Genomic DNA, 12,790 nt, shown 5'->3' on the forward strand with positions numbered 1-12,790 from the left:
GCTATAGAGATAAACACTGTAAGAAATTGAGACATATATCTCGTTAATAATATTTATTTGAGGGGCATATTTTGAGTATGTTTGGCTCATCGTACATATTTCGGCCTTTCTCAAATGAATGCATTTATCTTTCAAAGTAAATACAGTAGTTCACATACTCTCCCAAGAACAGTGGCCTTGTTTCCCCTAAAATAGTAGTAGTGGATGTGAAAGTTGATTGGTTTCAGTGAAGGTAGCAAAACAGATTAGGGTTTCAATGAAGATAGCAAAACAGATAAGTCTTTGTGGTGACACCTGTGGGCAAACTTGGCTACAAACAGAGTGTCCCAGGATGTTTTCTTAAATAGCTAATAAGAAGAAAATGCTAAGAGCATTTTCTTTGATTGAATTCTTCCTTACAACTGTAGCATAATCTTTGTGATGCTAGTCTTGCAAAAAATGTTTCTATTTTATAATTTTGGGAATAATTACATAACATAAGTGCTTTGGTACAATTATAGTATAGACATTAGTCATTGAGGTATACTCCCATTTGGTGAAGTTGGAGAATAGTGATGAATGCTTTTTGTGTAAAATAATAATGTAATAAATGTCTTATCTTTTGAAGAGTTTAAGTTGGTTGTGATATTTTCATTAAAAGAAGTAAATGTACAAAAGTATAATTTTTAAGTTTTTACATCAGTAGCTAAGAATTTAGATAGTACGAACTCTTCTGGTTACAACAGAGTTTAATTGCCTAATTATATTGTTAAGTTCTTCTCGTTTCAGTCAAACTCAGCGAAGTCCCCATGTGTTTTATCGCCATGACTTAATCAATCAACTTCAACACAATCATGCCCTAGTTACTTTGGTAGCAGAAAACCTTGCAACTTACATGGAAAGCATGAGACTATATGCTAGAGGTATGTATTGTAAGCTAAAATAAACTATGGGAAATAGCAGGGACCTTTTTTTGCATTAATTACCTTAGAAATGTAAATCATGTTCCTTTATGGATTTAAGATCCACTATTACTCCCAACTCTTAGACATCCTAAACTCTAGGCCAGCAGTTTAAGAGTCTTCACTAAGTGCTTGCCTTCCCCCATTCTCTTTGTTAAATAGATTTTTGTTCTCTGCTTTGGGAGCTCTGCCTGCCTTTTTTACGATTGATCGCTACCTTCTTAGGAATGTACTTGGCTCATTTTCAATCTTTATGTCCTTCACCACCACCTTTAGCTTTTTAAAAGGAAACTTGTTTTGTCTAAGTCTGTTCTTACTTTATAGTTCTTTTATAATGCCAAGCCTATGTTTTGTAAGTGCTTCAAGACTCCATGAATTTAAAAAACATAAGAGTAGAGATGAGAGCCTGGCTGTAAGAATCTAGATGTTTACATTGGCATTCAAAGTGTGAAATTGTTTGAACATGTTTAGGATAAAGTTTCCTGTGATTTCAACAGATCCTGATTGTAAGTCTTAGCCTGCCATGTGTGGAGCCCTGTGTCAGTGCTCTTTTGCCCTTTGACAGTTATGTCATTCTGTGTGTGCAAGAGTAGGGATGGCTTCTCAGTATATACTGTTCCTCTTCTGTCTTATGACAAATTCATACCCCTTTCCCCACTGATACTTTGTTGTTTCACGTTTGTTTCCCGAGCAGTATGTAAGAAAATACTGTATTACGAATGTTAGTTATAGAGTTAAACATACTGATTACTCAACTTACCATTCATTTAACATGTTATGTAGGATCTGCAGAAGCCCATAGTGTATGTTAAAAATGAGAATATTTATAATACTCATTATTTGAGGAGTAGGCTTTTGACATTATTGAATAAAATCCCCTCGTGCTTAAGAATTACCAGATTTTTGCTTAATACTTATGTACATTTCCCAATGAAATTCAGATAAACATAAAAATTAAGCAACTCTTCTGATACTCCCAGTGATAGTGTTGACTCTTTATTCTTCCATTTATCCCCTCGGGGCCAATAGATTGTTAGAGCTAGACAAGCAATCTAAATGTTAGGCAGCTGATGAGCAACAGACAGTGATCTTAGCATTTTAGTCTTAGGTTCCTTCTAAGCAGTGTAATAGAATGATCAAGGCAATACAACCATGTGATTTATGTTCTGTACCAAAGGTACTCAAAATCAGTGACATAAAAAAGAGGTTTATGTGTAGTATACCCAAGCATTTGGGTTTAGTATCTTATGATTATAATCTCTTCCTGGTGGTACAAAGTCCTCATGGTTGCCAAGGAGGGCCTTCCCCCAGAGTGGAGACATATAATTCATATGTGCTTTAATGCTAATTTTTATTTACTTCATTTGCATGTGGTGTTTAATTTCATTGTCAGAGGTCAGGAACCCGGCTGTCTCACTAGGGTTTTTTCTGCTACATTTTAGTACAATTCTACTTGAGTTACCGCCTCATCTCAACTTCGTTATCACAGGAATGATTACATTCTTCAGTTTTTCCTCCTTATGTTGTCTGTATATCTGCAAACTGAGAGATGTCAGTCTGCATAGTTGCCTAGGTCTGAAACATGACCCAAACATATTAGCTGTATGACTGTGGGCAGGTTATTTATGCTAGAATAATGTCTGGCACATAGTAAATTCCCCTCTGAATTTTAACATCATACCTTTTTTTCCTCCTAACCTTGGTACCTTTTCTTCTTCCAATTTATTACACTATTCTTGATTAATACTGATGAGTCTGGAGATAGTTAAATATGGGGGTGGGGGCAAATAATTTTTAAAACTAGTAAAATTCTTCTATTAAACTTTTTACAACGTTAAATCACTTCTGTGGTAACATCCACTAACATTTCTAAATTTGCAATTCTAAAGTTAATTATGGTTTTTGCCTCTATAATAAAAGTGATAGACAAATCCCATTAGCTATGAGGCATTAGGTTACTTGGCATGATAACATCAGGCTTCCACAGTTTACTGATATTCTCAATTTCTGATAACCATTTTACCAATGGTTTGTGCTGCCTGTATTTTATCTTCACTAGCATCTTTAGCTTTTGGGGGAAAAACATTTCCTCAGTAAGCATGATCAGCTGATTTTACCTCCTATAAACATTATTTAGATAAAAGAATGAACTTAGTAAAATTCTCTACAGTATTTACTCATGTTCTCACTACAAGTGTTTTCATACACTGGTACTTAAATTATTCTTTAAAAGTTTTTCATATGCATACAATGAAGTATAAACCACCTTTTAGTTTTCACTCAAGTTTTAACTCATTGGTAGAATAGTCATTCTACTGACTTCAATACTTACCGAAAGTTTAATTTACCATTTTTTCTTGTTTCTGGATAGAGTTGGATGACCCAACTTCACTGTAGGTCAGATTTTTGCACTCTGTTTACTTAGGATGCTACTTTCTGTTACTTCTTCCCGGTCTTTTCCATCCAACAGTAACAGTTTTTAGGAACGTTTTCCACACAAAAAGATTGCTTTATGAGTGTCATTCACCAACAGTGCTATGTTAGGGTACAGATCCTGTGCTAGATTTTCTCAGGACTCATTCCTATACATCAACTATGAAGTACTATTAAGTCTGTGTGACTTCTCTGTGGTTTAAAAATAATTAAATATTATCCATTTTGTGAACAGTTTATACCTTCTTGGAGAAACGGCTGTTTCCAGGCGTGGAACAGGGAAAGTACCACATGATCCTTGACCATCCTATTCCAGAAAGTAAGAAAGTGCTCAACGATCATGTTGACATGTCAAAAGGACACAGGAGTTGGCTTTCACTGGCCATAATTAGGTCAAAATTAGTAATGAAAATAAAATATGAAAATACTCATGTAGACAAAAATGCCAACTAACAAATGAAGAGTATATGATGAAAATAAACCCAAGGGGGTGAGGATTTTCACGTCTGGAATGGCAGAATAAAATGTTCAGCAGACCTTAACAAAACAACCATTTAACCGGAGAAAAATATAAACAATAGTCATTTAGAGTACCTGAAAATTGTCCTAAGGGAGTATAGCAAATGGGAAAACACTCAAGAAAATCTATTAAATCTGCAAAACAGCAAGAGTCTGTAGCATTTGAGCCACAGCTTGTTCTGTTCTCCCATGTTCAGATCCAGCTTTCTTGTGTGGAAACTCTACTCCAGGCAGGTGTGACTAAGAAGCAGGGGCTCCTTCCCTGAGGCTGCCAGTCTAGGGCTGTAGTTTGACCACATGAGGTGGTGTGGGCTACTGGCATTTCTGATCCTTTTCAGTCGTATGTGGCAGAAGCTCTGTTCCAGGCAGTCATGTCCAAGAAAACTGAGACTCCCTTACCCCATTCAGTGCCTGCTTGTAGGATAAATGCTTTACTTAAGGCATGGCAGGCTGAGAATATTGGGCTCTGATTATCCCCAACCTGGCTTGCTCACAGGGTGGACATTATATGTCAGGGAGTGCAATCTGAGAAAATCAGAGTTTGATCCCACACACCCAACACCAGCACCTGCTCTTAAGGGCAGGGATATAATTTTGGGAGAAGTTAGCTGCTGTCCTCCCTCTATCTCCTGAACAGTAACATAGATGTTCTGTCCAGATGGAGAGAGAAGGTGTGAGGATGCTGTGCTCAGCAGTTGTGCTTGAAGGGACCAACTTTCTTTGGACCAGACCATGCTGTGCCTAAGGGTATTATCACAAATGGAGATTTGGGTGATGAAGAATTAGGAGAGTGCTTGTGGCTCCCTTATACTGGTATCAGCAAGTCACAGGATGAGCAACCAGAAATTTAACAGAAAGATCTAGATAAAGAGATGGCCAAGACAAGCTCTCTTGTGATCACAGTCAACCCTGGGGGTCAGGAATGCTACGTGTATGCATTAGGCTTCACCTAAGCAGAAACAATCAGAACTGGACACGGGACAAATTGAAAACATTCCCCAAGCTTCATGTCAATCCGTCAGCAAAGGGTGAAAGCCTCACCAGTACAGTGGACTTAAATACAGCTCTGACCAAACAAAGCATTGGGTGAATAATAAGCTACCCCGACTCAGGGGCAACTCTTAGGAAGCCAGACATGAAAATTACGTGTATCCCTGGCAGTCTGGAAGACTTGCTGCATCCTTGCTGGAGTGATTGAGAAGGGAACAAGCAAGCTGCTAGTCTCCGAATGAGCATAGGACAAAAACATAAACTTTTTGAGTAGTGTGATAGCAGCCTCCAAGCCACACAGACATCCAGTGGTAAAGGGTAAAAATCTACTAGTCAAGGAGGCTTAAACACAGCGTTTGGCCAATAAGGGGCTTATACTGATGCAGGGGCAACTCCTAGGTAGGCAGGCTAAAGGATTAAAAGAAGGAGGAAAACATGGGGGCAGAGCTGTCGGAAGCTGTGCACTGTGAGGGAAATAGACTATGAAGTCTATTTCCCAGTCACTATATCCCATAGCCATAGCCCTTATTTCCCATAGTCATATTTCTGTTTCCCATAGTCATAGCCCAGTCACTAAACAAGCAAGCAAACGGGTGGGGGAAGGGAGATCAGTATTCAGGTTGTTGTTGCATATCTAACATGTCCAGATTTTGATGACAAAAATTGAGGCATGCAAACAAATGGGAAGATGTGACCCGTAGACTGACGCAGAGACTGCCTTTGAAGGAGGCCAAATGGAGGGCTTTGCAGACAGACTTGACAGCAAAGACTTGAATTACAAATATGCTCATAGAACTGAAGAAAACCATGTCTAAAGAATTTTTAAAGTATGATGACAATGTCTAATCTAAATTAGAGGATAGTAAAGAGAAATTATTTTTTATTTAAAAAATCATGTAGAGATTTTGTACTTGAAAAGTATAATAACCAAAATGAAATATTCATAAGAGGGGCTAAAGAATAGATTTGAGCTGGCAGAAGAATGAATCTGTGAACCTGAAGATAGATTAGTAGAAATTATGCAATCTGAAGAACACAGGAAAAGTGAACAGAATCTCAGGGAAATATTGGGTACCATGAAGGGGACCAACATTAATTTTAATGGGAATACCAGATGAATGAGAGTGACAGAAAGAGACATAGTCACTGAAAACGTCTCTAATTTGATGGCAGACAAGAAGCTTAAAAAAGAATTGCAAATAGGGTAAATGCAAAGAGCCCCAGACTGAGACACATTATAGTCAGAGAGAACAATTGGAAGGTGGTGAGAGAAAAACGAGTCTTCCTGCACAAGGAAACCCCAATAAAAATTAACCGCTGACTTCTTATCAGAAACATTGAGGCCAGAAGGCAGTAGGACAACATATTCAAAGTGCTGGGGTTGGGGGACAGACATGACAACCAAGAATTTTACATTCAGCAGCACAGTCTTTAAAATCTGAAGGCAAGCTGAAGATATTCCCAGATAAAGACTGAGAGAATTTGTTGCTCTAAGACTTGGCTTATGAGACACCCTAAAGGAAGCAATTAGGCCCAAAACAAGTGACATCAGACAGAGTGTTCCGAATTTGCAGGAAAAAAATACTTGAATACTATAAACCAGCAGTCCCCAACCTTTTTGGCACTAGGGACTGGTTTTGTGGAAGACAGTTTTTCCACGGACTTGGGGGTGGGGGGCTCACCTCCTACTGTGCAGCCCCGTTTCTAACAGGCCACAGACCTGACAGACATCTATGGAATACTCCATCCAACAATAGTGAAACTACTAAAAGCACATATCATCTTAATAGACGCAGAAAAAGCATTTGTCCAATCCAGCCTCTTTTCAATATAGAAAGGCTCAAACTAGGAATAGAAGGGAACTTCCTCTACCTGATCAAGACTGTCCCAAAAAACCCACAGCTAACATCATACTAATTAATGGTAAAAAACTGGTTGCTTTCCCCCTAGGAACAAGAATGAGACAAAGATGTCCACTCCAACCACTTCTATTTAACATTCTGCTTGAGGCATTAGCCAGGATAACTAGGCAAGAAAAAGAAGTAGACAACCCAATTAAGAAATGGATGCAAAGGATCTGAATAGAAATTTCTGCAAAGAAGGCATACAAATGGCCAATGAGCACTTGAAAAGATGCTTAGTATTATTAGTTATTAGGGGAATGAAAATCAGAACCACAGTGAGATAATGCTACTTCATACCTACTAGGGTGACAAAAAAGACAACAGTAAATGTTGATGAGGCTATGGAGAAATTGGAGCATTCATATAGTCCTTGTGGGATTGTAGAGTGGCACCCACCTTGCAAAATATTAATCGTAGAATTTACCATATTACCCATTCCCAGTTACATACCCAAGTAAAATGTATACATAAATCTGTACAACATGAATGAACTTTGAAAACATGCTAAGTGGGAAAAAGTCTGTCAGAAAAATACCACATATTGCATGATTCTTTTTTTTTTTTTCTTTTTTTTTGAGATGAAGTCTTGCTCTGTCGCCCAGGCTGGAGTGCAGTGGCGCCAACTCGGCACACTGCAACCTCCGCGTCCTGGGTTCAAGTGATTATCATGCCTCAACCTCCCGAGTACCTGGGATTACAGGCACATGCCGCCATTCCCGGCTAATTTTTTTTTTGTAGAAACGGTTTCGCCATGTTGGCCAGGCTGGTCTCAAACTCCTGCCCTCAGATGATCAGCCCGCCTCAGCCTCCCAAAGTGCTGGAATTACAGGCATGAGCCACTGTGCTCAGCCATGATTCCATTTTTATATGAAATGCCTCAGACTTAAGCAGGGAGAACAAAGGGAGAGGGTGGTTTGTACAGGGTTTCTTCTTGGGGTGAGGAAAAATGTAGACTTAGATTGTGATGATGATTATACAACTGTACTAAAAAATTTGAATTGTATTTAAATGGATAGATTTTATGGTACTTTATGACTCGATGTTTTTTTTTTAAATGAACTTTTAAAATAAGTTCTAAAATGGGCCCTAGAAAACTTGCTGTTTATGATGACAAGAACCAATTTATGTTAGTCTCTGCCATGATTCACTACCTCTTCCTACCTATTTTCATAGACATCTGAGTAATTTAGTCTCATCTAATTCTTCCTGCTGTTTTCAGCGGGATATTTGCCACCTAGACAATATGAGTCAAAAGTGGATTATCCTCCTCATTTGACTGCTAGCTAACAAGTCCAGGTATTTGTTTTGAACTGAATATTTACTACTAAACTACCAATTTTATATATATATATATATATATATATATATATATATATATATATATATAAATTTGACAGCTTGGAAGCTTCTCTGTAGTAAGAGGGCCTCTTCATTCCTATTTAGCATAAAGGCATCTTATTTCTTGACTTTTATTGATTAGCTGTCAGCTGAATGTTTCCAAAGTTCTACTCTTTGTGCAGGGTCCCAGTTCTTCATAAGTAAAGTGTTAGCACCTAAACAAAAAAAGGGAGGTGGGTTGTTAGCTAAAACTAGTGGGCAAAAGTTTAACAAAATACTTACATAGCCTCAAAGTCTCTCTCTACAAATTACTTATTAATTACAAAGAGCAAAATAGTACCTTTACAGCAGAGAAACCTGCCTCCCTTCTGTGTTACTCGCCACAATGCTTAGACTGATCTAATTATGACGAAGTGGCATGGAAGCCCAAATTGAGTGACATTTCAACAAAATTGACCTCCAGTTTTCAAAAAGGTCAAAGAACACAAAGGATGATTAATTCTGCAGATTAAAGAATAGAAAGTCATGAAAACCAAATGCAATGTATATTTAATCTTGGGCTTTGTAGAAAAGATGTAAAAGGACGTTATTGGGAAAATTGATGAACTCGAATATGGACCATGGATTAAATCAGTGCTCCTCCGAGGGGGTGGAGGTGGCTATTTGACAATGTCTGGAGCTGTCTTAAACTGGGGTTGAGGGGTGGGTAGAAGCCTGGAATGTTACTAAGTAACCTATAGTGCAGTCCTAGACAGAACAGTCCTGTACAACGAAGATTACCTGGCCAAACGTCAATAACGGAAACCCTGGGTTAGATGATGATAGTATTTTACTAGTGTAGTTTTCTTGTTATTTGGAAATACTCATTGAAGTATTTAAGGGTAAAAGGACATATGTCCAACTCTTAAATGGTTTATAAAGATTATGCACACATGTGTATGTGTGTATTTTTTACATGTGTGGCAACTAATGAAGCAAGTGGAGGAAGATGTAAACAATTGGTGAATACAGGTAAAGAGTATAAGAGAATTCTTGCCTTTTTTTTTTTTTTTTTTTTTTTTTTTTTTTGGTGACGGAGTCTCGTTCTGTTACCCAGGCTGGAGTGTAGTGGCACAATCTTGGCTCACTGCAACATCCACCTCCCGAGTTCAAGCAATTCTCTTGCCTCAGCCTCCAGAGTAGCTGGGATTACAGGCGCCTGCCACCATGCCTGATTTTTGTATTTTTAGTAGAGACGGGGTTTCACCATGTTGGCCAAGCTGGTCTCGAACTCCTGACCTCAGGTAATCCGCCTGCCTTGCCATCCCAAAGTGCTAGGATTACAGGCGTGAGCCATGGCGCCCTGCCTTTTTTTTTTTTTTTTTTTTTTTTTTTTTAAAGAGATAAGGTCTTGATGTTGCCCAGGCTGGAGTACAGTGGTGCAATCATAGCTCACTGCAGCCTTGAACTCCTGGGCTCAAACCATCCTCTCACTTTTTTTTTTGAGACAGGGTCTTGCTATGTTCCCCAGGCTGGTCTCGAACTCCTGGCCTGAAGCAATACTACTGCCTGGGTTGGGCTTCCCAAATTGCTGGGATTACAGGCATGAGCTAAAACTTGATTTTCTTTACAGTTTCGTAAGAAAACCTCTTGAAGTAGTCCTTTAAGTCCCAATCTCTGATGAAATATGCATTCCTGAAAGTAGAGTGTTTATGCCTGTTTGCATATTCCGATATATGTGGAATTAGAAAGTAGTTTGGTCGTAATATATGGGGCTTTTTTCTTTACCAAAGCATCAAAACCAAATATGTTTCCAGACATTATGAATGTCCCATCTTTATAACACATCAGGAGTTTGTTCAGAGAAGAAACATCAATGTTTTGAAGAATTTGATTACTGATTTCCAAAAGAGCTTACATAATTAGAATCTTTAACAATAGCTTGCACATACCATAGGGTCTGGGATCTGATATGGAAATATAGTAATTAATGCTGAAGGAAAATGACACATTCTGGACATTAACATGGTAATGGTGACAATTGTATGATAACTTGGTCATGTAGAGTAGCATCTTGTGTTACCCTCACTTCTTAGGTGTAAATTAGTAATATTTATTTTTATACCAAAATAATTTTTTCTTCATGAAAACACCTTTCAGTATAACAGGTAAGAAATTGAAGAAAAAAAATTTGTCTTCCTTATCAGTTCATAGACCACTTAGGTCGGTCTTAGGCTGCAATCATGAATTGCTTCATTGCGTGTGAAGGTTGCACGAAGGGGTTGTGCTGAATAATTATTTTTGATAGCATATTTAACAGATTGTTTTGGTTATGTAACAGGAACGTATTTTTGTGGGGAAAACAGGAGATGGATAGAAACCACCAACTGGTAGAATTTAGGTTGCCTTTTAATGATAAAGGATTAGTGACATTTTAACTGGCCTAATTTCTTTGGTTGAAGTCAAAGCAGTGATTTGGGTTATCCATGTGTATAATGCATGGTTTTTTCTTAATTTGCAGACCATGAAGATTATGACCCACAAACTGTGAGGCTGGGAAGTAGATATAGTCATGTTCAAGAAGTTCAAGAACGGCTTAACTTCCTTAGGTTTGTTTTATACAGTTAGTGTTGCTCTCTTTAAGAAAAAGATAAGGAATACAGAATGAATAGACTGTATAGCTTGGTCTTTGTTGGGTGGCCTTTTCCCAAGTCCCCAAGTCATGTAAGACATTTCCCTGTATTTGTTACTAAATACTTTAAAATGATTCGCTGAGTTTTAACTTTGTTGCAATATTTTAAGAGAACACATTTTAACCTTTAGAATTGACTTTGTTCTTCATATCTGTTTATGCTGGAAATAATGTTTATTTTTAAAGGGCAAATTCCCATATTTTGACACAACCGGAAGGAGGACTATACTGACTTAATGATATCATAGACACTAAGGAAACGGGGGCAAAAGGCTGCTAGACCAGCACCTCAAAAGAGTGGTTGGAGTCCTCTGGTATCTTGTTTATTCTAACAGTGGCTGACAGGCAATCTAAAGTCATGTGTTAATAATATCATTTCTGATTGGCTTGAGGGGAAAAGGTTTATTAAGATAAAATGTAGTCTAGGGCTGGATTTTCTCTGCAATATTTAGCTTTTGGTGATCATACACTTACAGATGTGCAAAGTGCCTTTGTTAAAAATTTTGATGGTCAGGCACGGTGGCTCACACCTGTAATCCCAACACTTGGGGAGGCCAAGGCAAGCGGATGGTTTGAGCCCAGGAGTTCAAGACCAGCCTGGGCAGCATGGCGAAATCCCATCTCTAAAAAAAAATACAAAAATCAGCCAGGCATGGTGGTGTTCACCTGTAGCCCCGGGTACTCGGGAGGTTGGGGTGGGAGGATCACTTCAACCTCGGAGGCGGAGGTTGCAGTGAGCTGTGATTGCACCACTGCACTCCAGACCCTGTCTCAAAAAAAAAAAAAAAAAAAATTTTTTTTTTAAATGAGAGGTTCCTTTTGAATTCAAAAAACCACATGTAGCAAAAGAGCTTGTTTAGATTACAAGTGTGCTAACAGAAATGCCCAGATTATCACTGCTTCTTGACGTCTATTTTATTTATTTATCTTATTTTATTTTTTTGAGACGGAGTCTCACTCTGTCGCCAGGCTGAAGTGCAGTGGTGAGATCTCAGCTCACTGCAGCCTCCACCTCCCAGGTACAATTCTCCTGCCTCAGCCTCCCAAGTAACTGGGACTACAGGCATGCGCCACCACGCCCAGCTAATTTTTGTGTTTTTAGAAGAGACGAGGTTTCACCATGTTGGCCAGGATGGTCTCTATCTCTTGACCTCGTGATCTGCCCGCCTCGGTCCCCCAAAGTGCTGGTATTAAGGTGTGAGCCACCGCGCCTGGCCCCATTTATTTTAATAACATATTCTGGGGAGTTTTGTCCTGGGCTGTGTTAATTATGGATTTCTATTTATTGAACTCTGTGCTTATTTATGGAGAAAATTTTAAGTAGCTATATTAATGATTTTGAGGAAAAACCTCTACCAAATTTTAAGAAATTTGGCATTTGTTTAAAGTGCATTGTTTTTTTTTTTTTCTGTGTGTTTTGTTTTTAACCACCTGGATAGAAGGACTTGCCTCCTCCCCACATTGAGAGTTACTGCCATAGTAAGCAGTCGTTACTGATTGGCATGTGTTATATGTCTCTTAGGTTTACTAGAACAGAAAAGTGGTTTCAAGCCTTTTTGCCATTTTAAAGTTTGGAATCAGAGGAACTATTGTAGTTTCTACTCTGTTAGTACCTCTGTATGTGAGCTAATAGCAACTAACTCAAGGAAGAGGAACCTGACTTTAATGCCTGCTGTGTGTTGGGCCTGTGCCAGACACTTTATATTTACTCCGAAGCAACACAGTGCAGCAGGTGTTACTCCCATCTGATCAGTAAGAAACCCAAGATTCCAATGGCTTAAGGTAGCTTGTTTGAAATATCACAGCCAGTATATGATGGAATTGCACTACTCAACTAGGTCTCTTTTACTTAAGTCTGTGCTCTTCCTATTAGACCGGTAGTTTTTCAAACTTACGTAGGAGCTTTAGGGCTTCTGAGTTAAGTTCCTTGAAGATTTCTGAACAAGCAGTAGGAAGTTTCCCGATTTTTCCTTTCTTTTTCCTCTCCCAACAAC

General features: G+C 38.5%; 1 protein-coding gene across 4 annotated transcripts in view; it reads left to right on the forward strand.

The window, feature by feature from the left end:
- The window catches only part of USP9X (ubiquitin specific peptidase 9 X-linked), a 147,807-nt gene that overhangs the window by 66,833 nt on the left and 68,184 nt on the right, over positions 1 to 12,790 (forward strand). For 2 of the 4 annotated variants that reach the window (XM_008968336.6, XM_008968337.5), the window contains exons 14-15: positions 754 to 902; positions 10,626 to 10,713. In XM_008968336.6, coding sequence (XP_008966584.1) covers positions 754 to 902; positions 10,626 to 10,713 — 237 coding nt within the window. The remainder of the gene's footprint in view (positions 1 to 753; positions 903 to 10,625; positions 10,714 to 12,790) is intronic. The other 2 variants (XM_003815368.7, XM_003815367.6) reach the window with 1 other exon arrangement.

The sequence above is a fragment of the Pan paniscus genome, chromosome X (assembly GCF_029289425.2).
Source record: "Pan paniscus chromosome X, NHGRI_mPanPan1-v2.0_pri, whole genome shotgun sequence".
In the NCBI taxonomy this organism is placed as follows: Eukaryota; Metazoa; Chordata; class Mammalia; order Primates; family Hominidae; genus Pan; species Pan paniscus.